Source organism: Drosophila obscura, unplaced genomic scaffold (assembly GCF_018151105.1).
Source record: "Drosophila obscura isolate BZ-5 IFL unplaced genomic scaffold, ASM1815110v1 contig_186, whole genome shotgun sequence".
In the NCBI taxonomy this organism is placed as follows: Eukaryota; Metazoa; Arthropoda; class Insecta; order Diptera; family Drosophilidae; genus Drosophila; species Drosophila obscura.
In genome coordinates, this window is record NW_024542774.1 from 293936 (window position 1) to 313646 (window position 19711).

At 43.6% G+C, this 19711-nt stretch overlaps 4 protein-coding genes across 5 annotated transcripts in view; 2 read left to right on the top strand and 2 right to left on the bottom strand.

Moving 5' to 3' along the window:
* The window catches only part of LOC111077534, a 28798-nt gene extending 15574 nt beyond the window's left edge, over nucleotides 1-13224 (top strand). Inside the window, exons 2-3 of the mRNA XM_041592866.1 lie at nucleotides 12346-12548; nucleotides 12605-13224. Coding sequence (XP_041448800.1) covers nucleotides 12456-12548; nucleotides 12605-13123 — 612 coding nt within the window. The 5' untranslated portion in view covers nucleotides 12346-12455 and the 3' untranslated portion in view covers nucleotides 13124-13224. The remainder of the gene's footprint in view (nucleotides 1-12345; nucleotides 12549-12604) is intronic.
* The window catches only part of LOC111077533 (potassium voltage-gated channel subfamily H member 8), a 52051-nt gene that overhangs the window by 20533 nt on the left and 11807 nt on the right, over nucleotides 1-19711 (bottom strand). The window contains exons 1-5 of one of the 2 annotated variants that reach the window (XM_022371845.2): nucleotides 8216-8426; nucleotides 7994-8122; nucleotides 4459-4569; nucleotides 4164-4283; nucleotides 2288-2425 (exon numbers count right to left, since the gene is read on the bottom strand). In XM_022371845.2, the coding sequence (XP_022227537.2) occupies nucleotides 2288-2425; nucleotides 4164-4283; nucleotides 4459-4569; nucleotides 7994-8122; nucleotides 8216-8252 (535 nt within the window). In that variant the 5' untranslated portion in view covers nucleotides 8253-8426. Of the gene's footprint in view, nucleotides 1-2287; nucleotides 2426-4163; nucleotides 4284-4458; nucleotides 4570-7993; nucleotides 8123-8215; nucleotides 8427-19711 lie in introns of those variants that run through there. The other variant, XM_041592864.1, reaches the window with a different exon arrangement.
* On the bottom strand, nucleotides 11183-11704 carry LOC111077535. Its single transcript, XM_022371847.1, has one exon. The coding sequence runs from the start codon at nucleotides 11702-11704 to the stop codon at nucleotides 11204-11206; it is 501 nt and encodes a 166-aa protein (XP_022227539.1). The 3' UTR covers nucleotides 11183-11203.
* LOC111077532 (phenoloxidase 2) lies at nucleotides 17064-19637 on the top strand. Its single transcript, XM_022371843.2, has 5 exons — nucleotides 17064-17484; nucleotides 17547-18177; nucleotides 18238-18871; nucleotides 18933-19185; nucleotides 19250-19637. The coding sequence occupies exons 1-5, from the start codon at nucleotides 17129-17131 to the stop codon at nucleotides 19446-19448; spliced, it is 2073 nt and encodes a 690-aa protein (XP_022227535.2). The 5' UTR covers nucleotides 17064-17128; the 3' UTR covers nucleotides 19449-19637.

Genomic DNA, 19711 nt, shown 5'->3' on the forward strand with positions numbered 1-19711 from the left:
CAAAAAAAAAAAGGTCAACAAAAAGGAACTTAGAAACAAAAACAAAATGGGAACTTCCAACGATGCTTACGCTCAATGCATACCAAAATATGTACCTACACATACATGCATACATACATATATACATACATACAAATTTATGTAATTTTTATGAGAGCAAAAAAACGTCTCGTAAAGACGTGGAATACTTTAACGTAAGACTCTAAAAGCAAAGTATTCGAGTGTCAAAACAGTGATGGCAGTCAGAGTGGCAGTCAGAGTGAGGCCTAATGATGTGTGAAACGACGGTCATCGTCATCATTATCACTGTCACTGTCAAGGCGATAACGATGATAACGATAATTATGACTTGAAATCTACCTCATCAAAATCAGCTTTACCATTAGTCGTCCATATTCTCCGCCTAATTACCTTTCCACCACCAGTCCATCCATCCCATTGTGGGGCCTTTGTCACAACATTAATTCCCAATTGATGTGGATCAGTACTCAACATTTTCCAGCCTGCCTAGCTCTGCCGGAAATCGAGTTTATCAAGGCTTGTTGGCTGTGATTTAATTTCATTTGCATAAATTAACCAAAATTTAATAAGTCCCAGCAAACAGCTGAGGTCTCCTCAGCCACAGTCTCGACTTAAATCTCAGTCTGGGAACAAGATGATTAGCAAATAAATTTGTAGTCAATTGCATTTCGGCCGTTTCTGGCCGTTTGCTTGTGGCATTCAGTAGACAATCTAATGCAATTCATTACAGAACGTTCTCTGTCATGGAAATGTGTGTTTGTGTTTGCCGTCGGCACTAAATATTTAAAGCTTCACCTTCAGGGCCCTAGTGAGAGGAGCTCTATGCTCTGGATGTTAAAAGTCGAGAGGGCATTTGTGCTGACCACTAAATCCTCTTAGAATGCATCTAACCGGGCTTCAAGTGGCTGTAGCACTTCTGCATGAACTGTGCCACTGACGAGTCACTGATAGACAGCCAGCACATGCATATGTGGAAGCCCAGAAGCACATAAATAACGATGGCTATCAAGCTACCAGGGAAAGCAGAGGAGAGGTCAGGAGCCAGACACACTTTTTTTACCTTCAAATAACCCTGAATCCCCCAAAGAGTTCGCAGAAAGTGATACGCGTACCCAAAACCCTCGACGTCCAAAGTAAGTTGCGATTCTGTCAGAATGGTTGGAGCTGTGCATCAATATTTTAGGCACCTTTGTGCGCCCCGGGCCCGACACACGTGTGTGTCCAACTTTTTTGTCTGACTAATTCCCTGAATTAAGCAGCTGGCATATTTGATGTCGCTCAACCGGAAAACAACTCGGAAAAGCGCTACAAAGACATTTCCAGATAAAAGCATCCGAACTGTGTGCCAAATCATTTTAATTAAGGTAAAAGCGTGGATTGGACGCCTGTATGAAAGTTTGATGCCCCTGAGGAATACTGCGAATAGACTAAATTTCTATTGATATTACCAAGCAGAAATTGCGAATACTCAAACTGCAGTATTTATCAGAAGTAAACAACAAATCAATAAAGTGCCAACCAAAATTTTACTCCAGAATTTAAATTTGTGATACATAGAGATAATTAGCATTACGAATTCATTCAGATTAAAAGTAATCTGCAACATCCGGTTTTACTTCAACTGGCAGCCACGAAAACCCTCTGCATGGCCACAAATCAGGGTGTAGCCAGCCTTAAAGCTCACATAAAAAATCAAGGCAAAGCCGCATTTAAATTAATGTTGAAATATAGTGCGCATACATTCAGCTGTCAGAGACACGCGCCGACAAAGTCAAAAGGTACGCCACAAGCCAACCCACGAACATTCCCAGCCAGCAAAAACTAACCGAAAACTCGCTTTCCACCACGCTAAAGGCGGGAGTTTTCTGCAGGAGTTAACAGAAAACCGAGCGCAAAGGATGGACACGCAGCTCGTAAATAAACCATGAACCATAGTCTGACAGAAATGTAGATGCGCTTATGTTTGTGAAACATATTTTCTTCCAGACAGTAGACCGTATCGGTGACTTCCATGTATCTTCTATTGCCCGCCCTGTTTACTATCAAAGTGTTGAGTAGCTATCTGTATGTGCTTCTCGTGTGCCCCCTGGTTTAAGTGTTAATCTGTGGCAATGTGCTCGCACGAGGCAGAGGTGGAGTTAGTTTGGGGAGGGTGTTTAGTAAGTGCATTATGAACATACATACATACATACTTGTACATGTATGTCCGACAAACTGAATTTAACCTCGTTTACCAATCGAATATACCTGTTGGGAGAGTACTTACCGCTATCACATTCCTCGTTCACGTTCATCTCGAGCATCTTGGTGTGGGTGATATCCTTGTGGGAGGCCAGAAAGAGGACCACATCGCGCTTTTCGTTCTTAATGGGCACAAGGTCGAAGAGGCACCAGAACGGAGCACCTGCAAAGCGAGTGAGAATACAGAAAGAGTACCCGTTAATTATTCATCAATCACTGGACTATTTTTAGCATATATTTATAGCAATTTCCCCTGCCGGATGCTGCGGTGGACGTGGCTGCTATTGATTATAGCTTGCAACCTCAATGCAAATGAGATTGGCTTTGAATGCGACCTACATTCCGCCGAAGGCTTGACCTAATTTCTAATTAGCTGGTAAATGCTTTTAAAGTGCGCTGAAATTAATAAATAAATAAATTACATGTCAACTCGATTAGACCACAGTTATTGTGTGGGCTGCATTTAAATTAGCTTTCTTAATGATACACTATACAGACCACAGCCGCCCTGATCATGACTCCCCCGTGTCTGCTACCAAGCTGATGCATAATTAATAATATTCCACAGGACTGGGAATGGGCTAAGGCGTGGTCTCCCCGTAGTCTGTTAAAAGTTTTAAACGTTCCGCTAATTAGAAAACTTATACTCCCAAGCACCCAATGATGGATATATGTATGTATCCTTCTCAGAGGATACTCTGTCCTTTGATTAATCGTGACCTCATTAGGGGACAAAATGCCGCGCAAGGGACGTGAGAAAATGTTTGAGTGCAAAATGTATTGTATACACAGCATGTCAGCGGGGGAATGGATTTGAGTGGAGTCCTGCGAGGCGAACCCCCATCTGAGAGCGCAGGGGGAGCAACTAGTTCAAGTCTGTCTCTTGCTTAACTCAATCAGGAACAGGGTTCCCCCCACTTCGTCTTTCTGACTGCCTCGGTGAGTGACTCTCTTAAATTACAAGTCAAAGACAAAACTGAGAAAAGCTCTACTCGGTAAGGGGTCAGGGATGGGGAATAAGACTGTTGCTGTGGCTGTGGCTCTGTCTCTGCGGTAGCTGGGGCTGTGGCTGTGGTTCTCTTGTCAGACAGTTAAACTCTGCAGGTGATACTACCACATAAATACAATTGGTTGTCGACTTTTCACTCTTGTGCAGTAATAATCCTTTGTGCGCCTCAAGAAAAGCTTAAATATATTTCTTTTGTCTGTATATGGACCAAACGGTGATAGCGTTACGGTGTGATTAATTGAAGAGAGAAAGACAGTTTAGTTGTCTGCTAAGGCAATGCCATACCCTGCATAAATCACAAATCCTTGCTCACCAGCTTAACGTGCTTGTTTGTTTTGCATTCCTCTTGGCCTTTTTTTTTCTTCAAAAAATCAATGGATGTACGATCTTGTTTTTGCACAGACAAGCTTCTGCAATGTGCAAATGTATGTATTTGCAGTACAGCAGCCGATGGTGAAACAAAAATGGTATTAATGTTCGAACGAATAAGCTGCACGGAGTCGAGACTACGAGACGCAGAGACTAAGCTGCTGGAGGGTACATAAGTTTCCAGAGGGTGAACAGTGAGTTGTTTTGCTTTAATTTTTCTTTTTTCAATTCATTTGTCGTTAAGTTCTGTAGCTTTTCAGTGATTATTTGCCAGACCATCGGACAACCGCAAGCCAAAAACATAATTTCCTTTTTGTTAGTCACGAATTATGACACTCTCCCGGCAGGAAAGCGTCCCGGCACCTACATAGCTCTCATTTTCATGAAATTTTTAATTAAAATACAAAAGAACAAAACACAAAGCAAAACAAAATTAGAGAAACAAAACAATTTTCAAAACATTCGCGCATATTGTAATTTTCCCATCCCCAACAAACCCCCCTCTGGACTGGCGCTGACTTACCTTCTTTCTTGTAGAAAATCACCTCGAGCTTCAGTTCCATTTTGGCGGAGAGGCTTTTCTCAATTTGCTGTTTGTGCTCATCCTTCGTATCCGGTCCATAGAGGAAATGACATGAGCAGCCTGTTTCGTGTTGTGCAAACACAATTGAATACAATTGTACAATACATTCCAATGAGTATTCAAGTGTTAAATAAGTTGGGGCTGTCCTCGTACTGGTCCTGTTCAGTTCTGTTCGGTACGGTTCGGTTCTGTTCTGTTCTGTTCTGTATACAGTCCTACAGTGTTTTGTCCTTACCCTTTTGCATAATTTGAGCGCGTGAATATCCTGTCAAATCCACGAACCCATCCGAGCAATAAACAATTGGATTGCCATTTGCCTGCGCATTGCCGAGCACAAAGTTCGAGTCTGTAAAGGGAAACCGACAGGAAGAATGGGGTTTAACAAGTAGAAGAACAATTGAGCCAGGAAAGCAGATGGAAATGGAAATGAAGTTGGAAATGTTGTGGGTATGGGTCTGGGTGATATTCAGCCGCATTTCATTTGTCAAGAAATATTGTCCGAACAAATAAGCAGCAATGAGACCAGTCCTGCTGGGCCCTAATAAACACCAATGCCCCCTCACTCTAGAAGGAGCTTTGGTTTATAGGGAAAATTATACTGTACCGCTGCCTCGTTCAAATATATGTATAAATAGAAATTCCCATCTCCATTATGGTTTCTTGACTATTCTCACTTGTTTTAGTATTTTTGCAAGCACAGGAATACTACCTCAAACTCTGAACCAACAAAATTTAATTAAATTTCACCACCACATCCGACACATGCAAGCTGCACAAAATGAAATTCTTTTAGACAATTCTGTTCGTTGTCCTTTACAGATAAATAGAGAAAGAAAGAGAGATGGGTAGGAATAAATCCACCTGAAGGTTGCCAAAGATTTTTATTCGAACTTGACAAAGTGCAGGGATTCTTCAATCCTTGCATTTATTTTTAGATTACAAAAGAATACAATAAGCCTCCCTTCTTTTCAGAGTCTCAAATCACATTTGGAAAGCCATACATACATGCATACATACATGCATACATACATGCATACATACATGCATACATACATGCATACATAAATGCATACATACATATAACTGAGAGTCTATGAATAGAGCATTTCAGGATTATAATTGCCAGCACAATGGACAGACAAAGCCCGGAGACATCTGTGTCTGAAAGAAATATAATTGAACAGGAAAAAGCAAGCCCAATGAATGGCAGCCCAGATTGAGGACTCAAAAGTCGTAAAATGAAGTCAATTTACATAGATGTGTAAAGTAATTGCATTTAGAGTGTATGTAATCAAATTTCTTGGATATCTAAACCAATTACTGTTCTTTATTGGGTGCACAATAGTTGGCGTGACCTTCTAATTGCCGTTTCCGTTTCGTTACCTGAAAGTGCATCCATTTCAATGGACAATTGAGTGGACAACAGGGAACTATGCGAGTAATTGCTTGAAATCCAAACCACTTTGTCAAGTCTAGTGTTACACCAAAGCTTTTAATGCTTGTCGAATGAAACCTATAAATTTTATCACGCATTAGCACGCATCTCTTTCACACAGTGAGAAATACACACAAACAAATTAACGTTTTTTCTGCCATTATTTGCTAATTGCCGTTTGCTGTTTTTACGGGACCATTTACTGAATGTCAGGAGAAGCCGACAGGAAACTATAAATTGATTTTAAAATACCTTTTTTTTTGCGCCCACTGGCCACGGCCAAACAAATTGGCCCTATGTGTTGCATTGATCCAAGATTCTCCTATGAGTGAATATTGAATAGTAGATACTCGCCATTGCTAAGTAAGTTAACAGTTCTTCAGGCATTTCCACAGCACTGACATTGCGTATATTGAACTGAAACATTCCACAGATCCTTCTGTTTATATGCATCACGGAATATATTCATCGGATCCGGCAATTTCACATAAGTAACACCTACATATGTAAATATGTACCTTGAGAGTTTATCAAAAGTTATTCAAATTCATATAATTATATCAAAGAGCTTTGATATTAACGATGAATCTGCCAGGGTATCAAGAACTTCGTATCCAAGCACTAAATAAGTTTACTTTTGTATTTTTGTTTGAGTTACGAGTAAGTGTTTTGAGGCTGCCGTTGGCGGCATAAACAGAGACGGAGCGAGGGAGAAATAGCAGCACACAGCCAGAGCCAGGGGCTTAGTTGACTCGACTCCTGCTCATTTAATATGCTCATTTTATTATTTATGCCTCGTAAAACCTTTTTAATCCCCCCCGTTGGCTAAGTGTGGGGGGCAAAAGTTCATTTCATGTTCAGAATTTGTGACAACTCGTAAAGACAATTATCGCCATCCAACTGTTGGTGTATGTGCGTGAAAGAGGATTGAAAAAAAAAAAACAAAACAAAAAACAATTAACTTATTTGACGGGAGGCCGACATCCTGCTTGTACCTACACGTGTGTGTCCCGTCATCGCTTGACACGGAGGAAAGGTATGTAATTTCATTTGGCTGTCATCGGCAGAGAGAAAACCAAGCCACAGATACTTTTTGCCATTCGTACTACTTAATCGATGCTCCCACAAAGATTCAATCACTTTTTGTTGTCAGAGAGGAAGCAAGGGAAAAAGTGTTCTCTGTGTAAACATTTTCTTATTTTCTGTTTTCTGATTAATACGGCTTTGCTTCATTACCCCACGAAAGTAAATGAAGATGGAGAAGAAAAGTTGGAGGACGATTGAACGCTAAAAGATGAAGAACTAAATGATGATGGGAGGGAGACGGGGGCTTAAAATAATAGCCACATGCCAAAGGCAGCCAAACAATTGCACAGTTTAATTTACTGTAAAGCATTTTTTCTCAATGGAAAAGGCTCTTTTGAGGATTCTTCTCCGTTGCCCGTTGCGTTGCCAAAGCGACGCGGACCGTTCGAGAGGCTGTCATGGAGAAAGATAGGCAGTGAAATTACACTGAAAAAACTAATTAGCTCAAAAGTGTGGTACTTTTTTAATTCATTCAATAGTTGTGCTTTTACTCTTCTTGGCATATAGCGCCTCACACAAAGTCTTCAAGGCGATGTTTCTCTTCTTGGAAATCTACTTTTAAAATTTCCAAATAATTAAACTTTTTAAAAAATTTTTTTTATTTAATTTTTTGCGAAGCTCGAATAAAATTTCAAATGTAGATAAAATTCCTGTGAATTTTATAGACAGAACAAATATTTTTGTATGTGTACTCTGCCGCCCATATACACATAGTTTTAATTTCCCACTCGGGAGGGGAATTTCGCCAGCTTTATGTGCTGATTTCAATATGGATAAATTCCCCTCTTCTGCCATCCATCCACCCACACACGTAAACACACAGACGCAGAGACGCAACAATTTGTGCTTTAACGGCAGTTTTCCCAATACGCAAGCACTTAACAGACAGTGGTCCCTGTCCCCCGATGCCCAGCAGGAGATCAAGGGAAAACGGCAGGACCCGGTTCCGCACACGGTCAGGGACTAGAATACGGACTGGCTGAAAATCTCTTATGTGGATTTTTTTACGAGATGCCCGAAATGCCAGCATTTGACTTAAGCACACTTTCTCTTGCTCTCCGTACATATGTACCTAAATCTGTCTATGGTAGCTCCATTTTGCATGTACATATCTCCCCCTGCCTATGGGTGGATCTCAATAAAAAAGTGTCATAAATATAAAATATACATATGTATCGTATATAAAGTGGATCCCGAGATCGAAGACATGGGATCCCAGACCGAGGGAATCGCTTAGTATTTCACTTACGCGTGCCATCGAAACGGGTGGCGATGGTGTCCAGAAATGTGTTTTGGGGCGCTAACAGCCCCTTGCGCGCTGGCATGGGAATGGTGAGGCCGGTGCGCTTATAGAAGCGCTGCTTCGGTCGTGGCAATGCTGCAAAGATACACAAAAGATAGAGAACATGTGTTTTATTATATGTGTACATTTTTATATATTTATTTTATAATTGGCTTTTTCCTTTCATACCCATCGCATTGTTGTTGCCGCTGCGATGTGTTCTCATTTATGTAAATTTATGTGCATGCAAATATTATTGTTCCACACTTTTTTACACGACAGACAGACACTGAACTAATATGGGAAACATTTCGATTCCGTTTAATGCGATGGGAAACTCCAACAACAAGTCCCGACCACAAACAAATTGGAAATATGTACATCAATAGCGGTTTTTCCGTATTGGTAGTTTATATCATCAGTCCGCAGGCCAACTAAGGTGCGTGGTCGTGTTCGTGTATGTAGGTGTTAATGTTAATTGGTAAGAACAACAAGCAACAAAGCTAAGGCAACGACGGCAGTTATACCCTTTCGGATCCATCGTTTACTATGGCAACTAAATCTCATTATTTGCCTCGAACGATGATCAGGAATTTATGTACAAACCAATACCAATACCAATGAATGCATAAGTAAATAATAATACTCTCTGTAAGGGTATTCAAATACCAGGAATAGAGACAGCCAAGCCACTATTAACTGCCGTCGCAGCAGCAATAGCAAATAACAGCAACAGCAACAGCTGCTGATGTATTTTCGTGGAACGAATGTGGGGAAAATGACAAAAAGTCAAAGTGCGATAAGAGCACGTTGAATGTGAATCGCTGTCGTCACAGGGGGGGCATGCATTAGGGCGATGCAGGAAGCAGGAAGCAGAACAAATTGAATTTCTAAGCAAAATAAATGGGAGAACAGGACGTTTCCCTTGTTCACTTATTCTGTAAAGGTCGCTCCGGAACTGCAAAGTGCGGAACTCTTTCATCTTTCATCATTGCATAGATTGAATAAGAGCGAAAACACAAGGCTCCCCCCCACCTTCACATTGTAACTGACGCAAAAGAAGACTGCAACCCGAAGTCGGTGTAAAATATTTGTTACACTATGGGTCAAGAATATCCTGCATACTTACAATGGCACAATGAAGCAGATGTGGGTTACTTTGGTGCATCGAAGTTTCTATTTCCAGTAGTTAGACATCCACTAAAAAGGGAAAGACACTTTTCTTTTAGCTTGTGTGCTTGGCTCACCCTACCACCACCCTCATTCATGTTAGGTTTGCCTGATAACGCATTCGAGGCACCGATAAAGAATTTCGCAATTGACTGTCGACTATCCCCAATGGCAGATGCAGCCCTTAACCGGTGCGCAAATTTCGTTAGACCGAAAATGCAATCTCGATTAATATGCCATTACATAGAAGAGAACCGATCAGTCCTTGCTTTGCCCACACACAGAGGCACATTGCATGGGCGGCAGGTCATATGTGAAGGATATGCGCAATATGGATGTTGGGTTAGACCGCAAAATTTTCATTTCCAACATTTCCGCAACAGCCTGCCGAGTGGTTGTGTCAAGGGGGCTGGGCCCAGCGGGCGGCAGTCACATATGATTTCTGGTAAGTTTGGTAAGCCTCAGGACACACACAAACGGCTATGTGTGTGTGCCATTTCCGTTTCCGACTTATTCCACGTGATTAAGCTGATGCTACTCGGCAGCTGCTCTTTCACGCTCTTTTCCTCGACGAGGATGCACAGCACTCAAGTTTCTTTGGCAAACATGGGTTTTGCATAAAATAATCAATGCGAGTATACGGCAAACAACAAACAAACCACAAAGTGAATTTCCAATTCCATAAATGAAATTCCACTAAAATTGCATTCAACACTGCGTATATCTCGGAAATAAATAGCTTTTCAAACATCCAAATAGTCTGCAAAAAACCAATTTCCAATACAAAATGCTTCATATTGATTGGTGTTTTTTTGTTCGATTATATGCAGACTTTGAACAATTTCAATAAAACAATTTTTTTCTAGTTTTGTGTAGCTGTGTTTGTTGTTGTTGTTTTTTTTTTATGCATGCACTTTATGTAGATTAAAATTCTGTGGTTATTTGTACACAATTGATATGCAGTGCATGGTACCACAGATTTTCAAAGGAAAGCCATTGAATATCCAGAGCTAAGCTAGAAACGAAGCCACCAGGAGAACAATATGAGTTTAAAAAAGAGGTATGTAGACAAGTCTAAAGTTTATAAGCTACGTTTTTCATACCTCCTTTTAAAGAGCTCGAGTTCTATTGAAACTAAAGCCTGCCGAACACTGGACAAACAAGTGTCACGTGCTTTGTGTACAGTAGGGTTAAGCTGAGCCATGTATTAGGTTTAAAATGAGTTTAAATATGAAACTTGGGCAGATCTGCCAGACAACCCAACAGTTGAGTTGCATGACTGCTTAACCATCTTGTAGCATCGTTACTGGAGTCTTTAACCCAACGTTAAATCAAACTTAAGCGGAGGTTTTTCGTACTCTTCTGCCGAATCAATAATTGCACACTGATAGGACTAGGATTTTATAATCCTAATGGTCCACCTTAGAACAAAATCGTTTCCAGTAACAAAAAAAAAATGTCCAAGTAAAAGTATTTCCCAGAATTGCTTGAAGAACAGAACAGCAACAGCATGAAAACCGTATCCGTAATACGATGTGGGCCCAGGGGTCTGAAAATGAAATAATCTTTAAAGCAGATTAAAAAGCCAACTAAATTCTGACTCGTGTGGCATCTACCCTTGTCGCCTACCACCTGCCCCCTGTCCAGCGTTCATTTAAGCAAATTTGGCCAGGAGCTCGGAGGAGGAGACACCTAATAACCAGCGTTAAGACGAAATCGCCTTGTAAGAGGACGAAACGAGTTTGGAATTTTTAATTCCGTCTTCCGCATGTGGCAGCTGAGAACGGCACGTGCCCCATAAAACAGAATATGGGTGTGCAAAGGCCAGTAAGGGGGAAATGTGGAAATACGATAATATGCTTTTGGCATTTCCATGGGCAAACGCACACTTAGCTGACCAATAGCCAGGGAATTGAATGCTGTAGAATGGAAGCCAAAACGTAACTAAATTGGCCTCCCCAATTTTATTCCATCTTCTTGCCACATGCCACTCGGATCAGGGATTCATCAGTCGTCTGCGGTATCCTTTTTGGAACTGCGTCGCCGCTGCACCCGACTCTGGATGAACCCTCGGATCAGTTTGTTCCCATTTGACAGGAACTCGAACCACAGGTTCATGTCAGCCTCAAAGTTGAAGGCGGGCAGGGCCTGCATATCGGATCGGAATCCCCGCACATAATACATCACATCCTTTGGCCAGGGACACCGCTTCGGGACATTGCTAAACCGATCCATGCGCTCACGTCCCAGCTGAATGAAGACGATCTGATTCTTGTTCGAGAGCAGGCTGCAGCCATCGATGCCAGTGAGATTGAACAGGGTGAAGTCTTCGCCCTTGTTGCGCGGCAAGACGATCCGCATGTTCACCTGAAACCGGACCACCGGCTGGCGGAACATTAGCTCAATGTTAAAGGAGGGACGACGGACGCTCTTGCTTAGGCCGCACTTCAGGTGCGACAGCATCCCCTCGGGATCCTCGCTGGCGCACGTGCAGTTCGTGAAAATCATATCAAAGTTGGCCTGCGGGGGAATCCATATTCATTTGAATTTCAATTTATGGAATATTCCTCAGGCTATACATCACCTTGCTCCTGGCTCCCTGCTGGAGACCCGCAAAGATGAGCAAAAATATTGCGCCGAATTTGAGAGACATTAAATCGCAACCGAAAACAAATTCCAAATGGAAATATACGAACAATTTTTGTCCAAAAAATAATTACAAATTCCTTCTAATCCCCTTGACTAATTACTCTCATTTGTTATAACTGATTTTTAACAACTTATTTTAATGGGCAACGCGTTAATTGACAAAGTGATTACAAGTGATTAAGCAGCCCATCCATGATCCGATTAAAATAACAATTATGGAGAGCAAGAGAGCGCGTGTTAAGCCCCTGGTCGATGAGAGAATTTGTTGGAATAAATCTTTAAAGTTTAAAATAAATTATTTTTGTTAAATTTAATGCGAAAATTCGAGATAATAGATTTTTAAACGCACAGTGTACATATCTTCCTGTTGAATGCACAAATTTGCACAATTTTTTAGTATTTTTGAATGTGCTCTCATAATTTAGATACTGATATATTTTCGTACATAAATTTGTGCCCCACTATCATAACAATGATTATTATTATTATTCAAACATTAGTTACGGCTCGGCGGACAGAATCATTGGAAATTCTACTCTGATGCTGGTCTTGCATTTCGGTCATCAATTACTACAGTCTGATTGCATAATCGACCGGATTTTGTTCTGAAATGCGGATTGAAATGTTGACAGAGAGCTTCGGAGTACTGCTGGGCATAATATTTGTGTGGTTATCTGTCTTGGAACAGAAAGTGGAGGCCAAGGTGCGTATGAGTGATGCGAAAAGAGGGAAATGATGATCCTTTTTGTATTCAAACAGAACAACTTTGAGCTGCAAGTCGACAACTTCACCTGCAGCAGCCAGGACACGGATAACCAAATTCTGAAGGAGTTCCGATGCGGCATGAATAAGAACGCCAAGCGTCGGAGCTGGCACATGGAGTTTAAGCTCCACCAACCGATGGGCGAGCACGAGGTCTTCATGACGATCGTCCTGCCCCGCCGCAAGCCCCTACCGGAATTTGTTCTGCTCAATCTCACCACCGATGGCTGCCAGCTGCTGTCCAACCGCAACCAGGTGCCGCTCATGCGCCTCGGCCGCAACATCATGGAGCGCTTTAGCAACTTTCCCAGGCAGTGCCCATTCCAGGGCGATATCATCTACTATATACGAGGCTTTCGCTTGGATCTCAGCCTCCTGCCTGCCGTAGAGATGGAAACCCCGGTGCACATAGAATTCGGTTACCAGGCCAAGTCGCAGGGTCTACGTTGGCTCCAGGGCAACCTGGCGGCGCGTGTGCAACGGCTTAGCGAAAAGAAGCGCCCCAAGACATCATAAATGGTAACCGCCACACAAAACAAATGAGGGGAAAATATATTAAACAAACATGAAGCTTCGGGACCGAAATTAATCATACCCTTGAAATCTATATATTTATATTCGATTAAAGCCAAATAAAGCGCGACTAATGTGACGAGTTTCAGAATCAAAATATAATGAGAGTTAATGGGAATACATTTGCTGAGATTATTGATAGAAAGTAAATATTTTAGACCGCTATTATTATAGCCCTAATACACGGGTATGTAATGCTTTAATAATGCCTCAGCTCCCAGCTGGTGTACAAAAACAAATTATGCTCGTATGCTATGACAAATCAGCAGAAAAACAGCTCATGGCCGTGGATGGAGTTAATATTGCAGAAAATCATCATCTTCCACCTGTCCGTGTCAGAAAAATCATCATGCTCTACCTGCCCGTGGCTGACAGCTGCCGCCATCAGAATCAGCTGTTGTTTTGCTCCAGCCATCGCCATCGCCATCGCCAGTGCATTCCATTCGTAGTTCCTTCATCTGATGTCGCGCATTCGGTGTTATTCCTTCTATGTCACTCCACAGAATGTTGTTCAATTACCCCCACAAGGAAGGCGACAGACAGGGACAGACACAGACACAGGCACAGAGACAGAGACAGATAGAGGGACACAATGCGACAGAGACGGAACAGAGGCATATAGAAAAACACATTGTAACGGTATTTTGGCGAGTGTTTGTACGACTGACAGATGGCGCGCGGGACGTACATACAAGACAGAATCCAGAGCAACAGCTGCCACAATTTGCCGTTTGACAGATGTCGCGGCAACGGGGCAAATACGGGTAGAAGAGACAACTAATAACGTTGGTCCGAAGTTTGGCAGGGTGAAAAGGGCACGGGCTGAAGAGGGGAAACGGAAAATGAAATGAAATGAGATGAAATGAGAAATGGGACGACAATGTCGTCTGTTTGATGATTTGTTACAGTAACAGCAACAGTTAGAGCTACAGTTATCGTTACAGGCACCGTTACAGGCACTGTTCGTAGTGAATCAACTTACGACGATGAGCCATGTGTTGCATACTCTCTTGATTAAGATCTCCCTTCAAGATTTACCTTTATTTGGGATTTTTCATACTGATATGTCACTTGCCTACATTCTCATACTTTGTTTCGCTGTAGCTCTGGTATTCCAGTCTCCCTTTCTCTGTCTCTGTCTTATTTTACTTTAATCCTCCCTCTACAGCACCCCCACTAATTAACTTCCAACTCTGTAGTCTGTGTATGTTAATTAGATGTCAGAGATTCACATAGACATAGCCATGCGTGTCTCTCCTCTCTCTCTTTGTTTGTGTGCCTATCTGTTTGTGTCGTCCCGTTACAATGAATTTGTAATCACCTTCCCCCATAGCACTGAAAACCGATCTGATGGCCCAAACCAAAGCCAACATTGATTTCGCTTTGGAACCCTTTCAGCGGCAGGCTCACAGCGAATCTCATTAGCTGTCTGCCACATACAAACAAGGAGACACAAGGTGCTGCTCAAATTATTGAACACATATGCAAACAAATATATTTTAGCCATCTTTTAGAGTTCCAAATAATGTAGCACACGGTTGAGGCCAAAGCGAATGCTCTTGCCGGTTTCCAGGAACAGAACTCGAAAGAAGAGAACACCGATGTGGATGCTAACCACCCAAATTGCCAAATGGAGATGCTCGTATAAGTATACTCGTACATAGAGTCAAGTCAAGCACAAAGAAACTAATGAAAGATGGGTAGTCAAAATTGTTCAACAAATGTTAAAATTGGAAAGTGAAAAGACACTCAGTTTTTAATGACGAATTTTTATAAATGTTTAGAAGAAGGGAAACAAGAAAGATGAGTAGACAATTCTCGTTGTAAATGTTGGGAAACCTTAAAACATAACGAGTAATGTGACAACAAAAGGGCAAAGGAAAGCAGCTGAAACAAGAAGTTACTTTTCATCTGCCTGTCAAGGAAATCATCCTTCGTCATTGTCCAAATAGGAGTTATATTGCTGTTTAGCCTTTAATTTAACACCCTGATAAGTTGCCAAACAGATTAGAGTCTTGAATTTTTAATCAGTTTCGTTGCCAACGCAGTTTCCAAACAATTGAAAGCGAAGCCAAGCCAAAATTTTGATAAGCCGAGGCCCCACACATTTCTGTGGTTAGACCGCAGCTAATGAATAGTTTGAGAACCTGTATGTACGAGTATGTTTTCGTTGCTTGCCACAGAGCATTTAAGTTGAAATCTAAAGAGAGTGGTCGGCGGGTTTCGGTTAAGCCTTCCCAGCGGATAATTAACACGGCCCCCACAATCCGTTTCATGACCCCTCCACCCCTCCAGACCTGGCACCGACTTTGAACCCAACTTTGGCCATAATGCATACAGAAAAGTACTTTACTTTCCGCCTTTTACCACCATCAAGCCACAAAACAAAGTTGTGAGGTTTTTAAGAGTTCTTGTGCCAAAGTTTACTTTTTGGTGGAGTTCCCAAAACTTTTTCACGTGTCCCGCTGAAAGCTTTTCCTGCCTGTCTTTAATTCGATTCTCCCTCACAAAACAGAACAAAGAAAATCTTCACTGTCTGTCTACACGAATACACACTTTATAATTAATTAAAGCAAGTTTGTCTTTCTGCTTGATATCTGCAGCACATTTGCCATGGCTGGGAGCTGAATTTTCTATGAAAAATTACATTGCTGGTAGAAATATTTGTGTAGAGTGAACTTAAGAGTCACAACAGTCGACATTTATTTGCTCTTTACTTTATTATCACTAATCCAATAAACAGTTTAGCAACTTTTCCTCAAATTCAATCATGTGTAGAGCGTTAAAATAGTGTTGGTAATGTTAAAGCAGTGTTGGAAACTTCCGCCCACTCCATATACCACCACAGTCTAGGACGAGATGTACGCACTGTGACATGAAAAGTCATTTTCCAATTGTTGTAAAGTGCAGAAATTTTGAAAATTGTGAAAATTCATCTTTTCATCTTTTCCTCCCCAGCTATGCAAAATGTGTAAGCTCTTGTTGTTTGTGTTTCTGTTTCTGCTGTCAATTTCACAGATTAATGCGCACACAGTTTCACAAGAGAGAAAAGCCAGGAACCATGGACCATGGCTGGGATTCGGTGCTGATGCAGCCACATTTATTATTGACAATGGCAAAAGTTTTGGTTTTCGACGGATGATGCCTTGGCTGGCCCCTGACCAGACGACGGGCCCAAAATTGATTTAAAGTATAGATATAGACAGATTTTAATCATCAAAGCCCCTGGCCACACCAATGGGCGTTAGTTCTTGGTTGCGCCTCTTCCCAGGCGAATTTATGACCAAAAGGGAAGTGGGTGAAGTGTGGAGTGGTGAGTGGGGGTGACAGTGAGAATGCTAGCTCAAAATACAATTTATGGCCTTGTTGGCAAGGGACGGATGGGGGGATGTTGTAGGCAAAGTTTCAATGTTATTTCTATACAAGTAAGAAGCTTTTCTAGGTCTTTCGGACTGTTTGCTTTCGGGAGTTTTATTTCCCTTGTGAAATTTGGACACCACTTGAAAACTGAATGTTGAATTTTTGTGAAGTGAAATCTTAAAGAACACTTTGCACAGCAATTATCAAAGAATGAATCCAACCAAAGAGACAACCAAACCCACCCCAAGCGAATGTATTCCGAGCATACGTTTAGCGATACAAATCTTTTGAAAACTGCTTATCATTTTGCGGTAAAGAGAGCCCATAGTTAGTTTCATTTAAAATAAACAGCTCCAGGCAGTCGTACGGTTCTCTTATCACCTCTTCCACGCTACCAGGCCATCTGCTTGGGGTTTGTCCATGTGGATATCGCAAAGTCGGATTTTGCGGTTACAATTTTTTGAATTTTTCGAGCTATGCGTGGACTATAAAAAGCCAGGCATTGCTGGGAGATGTCACAGTGCGCTGCTCATAGCCCCTCATCGAGTCACATTCCCCCATTCAAATCGTCTCTGGTCATAGCTAAAAATGACAAATACGGATCTGAAAGCCTTGGAGTTGCTGTTCCAGCGTCCCTTGGAGCCGGTGTTCACCAGTCGGGACCAGGGCAAGGTGGTGTTCGAGCTGCCCGACAGCTTCTACACGGATCGCTATCGCAATGACAGTGTCGCAGTGTCCAATCGTTTCTCGCAGGATGTGGACCTGAAGATACCCGTGCAGGAGTTGGTCAACAAGCCGAATCTGGCCTTTGCCAAGAAGCTGGGCCGAAAGAACCAGTTCTCGCTGTTCAACGATCGCCACAGGGAGATCGCCAGTCAGCTGATCACCTTGTACATGGGTGCACCCAATCTGAAGCAATTCGTGGCCCTGGCAGCCTACACCAAGTAAGTCCCAGGTTGTGGATCCTGTCTTGAGGACCGCTGATAGCTGTTCTTTTTTGCTGCAGGGATCGCCTGAATCCGGTGCTCTTTCAGTACGCTTATGCCGTCGCCATTGCGCATCGCCCGGATACGCGTGAAGTGCCCATCACCAACATTTCGCAGGTGTTCCCCGGCAACTTTGTGGAGCCCTCCGTCTTCCGGGATGCACGTCAAGAGGCGGCGGTGATCGGTGACAGTGGGGAGCGTATTCACGTGGACATACCGCGCAACTATACGGCCTCGGACCGCGAGGATGAGCAGCGACTGGCCTACTTCCGCGAGGACATCGGCGTCAACAGCCACCACTGGCACTGGCACTTGGTCTACCCCACCACCGGGCCCACGGAGGTGGTCCGCAAGGATCGTCGTGGCGAGCTCTTCTACTACATGCACCACCAGATCCTGGCCCGCTACAACGTTGAGCGGTTCTGCAACAATCTGAAGAGCGTCAGGCCGCTGAACAATCTGCGGGTCGAGGTGCCCGAGGGCTACTTCCCCAAGATCCTCTCCAGCGTGAACAATCGCACGTATCCGGCGCGAGTGTCCAATCAGCTGCTCAAGGATGTGGATCGCGAGGATGCCAACATTGAGATTGCCGAGGTGGAGCGCTGGCGCGACCGTGTCTTGGCTGCTATCGATCAGGGCTATGTCGAAGATGTGAGCTTCCCCCGAACAGGGTTTCCATTCCATATACGCTAATCCGTAACCCTATTGTAGGCTTCTGGCACTCGCACTCCCTTGGACGATGTCCGGGGCATTGATATCCTGGGCAACATGATCGAGGCATCGCCGGTGCTGTCCGTCAACAGCCAGTTCTACGGCAATCTGCACAACCAGGGCCACACCATTATCTCGTTCGCCCACGATCCCGACGCACGGCACCTGGAGGAGTTCGGCGTGATGGGGGATGTGACCACGGCCATGCGCGACCCCATCTTCTACAGGTGGCACGGATTCATCGACTCCATTTTCAATAAGTTCAAGACACGCCTGGATCCCTACAACGCCGCCCAGCTGGGCTTCGACGGCATCAGCGTGGACTACGTGGAGGCGAAGATCGGCAAGGGCAATGCCAGGCCGAACACCCTGCTAACCTACTGGCAGAAGTCCAGTGCGGATCTGGCCGCTGGCCTGGACTTTGGCCCAGCCGCTGACGGCAACATCTTTGCCTCGTTCACCCACTTGCAGAACGCTCCCTTCACCTACACCTTCAACGTGACCAACAGTGGGCCGCGCCGCACGGGCACCTGTCGCATCTTCATCTGCCCCAAGGTGGACGAGCGCAACCAGCCGCTGCGCCTGGAGGATCAGCGACTCCTGGCAATCGAGATGGACAAGTTTACCGTTGAGCGTGTGTACTCCACCTAATACTCTACCCCCTTATGTGCTAATTCCATGAAATCTATCCTCAGTTGTGCCTGGAGTGAACACCGTTCGCCGCCAGTCCACTGAGTCCTCGGTGGCCATTCCCTTCGAGCGCTCCTTCCGGCCCATTGGCGCCGCCTACCAGCCCAAGGCCGCCGATGAGCTGGCCCGCTTCCGCTTCTGCGGCTGCGGCTGGCCCGAGCATCTGCTGCTGCCCAAGGGCAATGCCCAGGGCATGCTCTTCGATCTGTTCGTCATGATTTCCGACTACTCGCAGGACTCTGTGGAGCAGCCCAATACGTAAGTGGTTACCTTGGGCGGGGCTTTTTCGCAATTTTACTTCAATTTCCACCCCACCCGATAGACCCAACGATGCCTGCAGCACCGCCTACTCCTTCTGCGGCCTCAAGGACAAGCTGTACCCGGACAGACGCACCATGGGCTTCCCCTTCGACAGGCGCCTGCCCAATGCCAATCTGACTGAGCTGGTCGGCGCCTTCGGGAACATGGCCAAGACCGATCTGAGGATCGTCTTCAACGATCGTGTGGTGGACAAGCCCTAAGACATTGATGACGATGACCCATTAAACCAATCTGGACCGCACGGAAATGACTTTAAATATTTTAAACCTTCTACATACATATTACTACGTTTATTTGTGCACCATTTGCTGTTGTTTTGTAGGTACTTAGTTTTATACATATATATTCCAAAATATCACAAGAAATACACGTACATATGCAATCATAAATTACTTAAAGACTTTCCACCACTAATCAGAAGCAAGACCAATCCACACTTTGATCCAAAAGACAAGAGACAAAA

Coding starts and splice junctions, on each gene's coding strand:
- LOC111077532 (XM_022371843.2), top strand. CDS start 17,129: ATGACAAATACGGATCTGAAAGCCTTGGAGTTGCTGTTCCAGCGTCCC. Junction 18,178..18,237: donor ATCAGGGCTATGTCGAAGAT/GTGAGCTTCCCC, acceptor ACCCTATTGTAG/GCTTCTGGCACTCGCACTCC. Junction 19,186..19,249: donor TCTGTGGAGCAGCCCAATAC/GTAAGTGGTTAC, acceptor CCCACCCGATAG/ACCCAACGATGCCTGCAGCA.
- LOC111077535 (XM_022371847.1), bottom strand. CDS start 11,704: ATGATTTTCACGAACTGCACGTGCGCCAGCGAGGATCCCGAGGGGATG.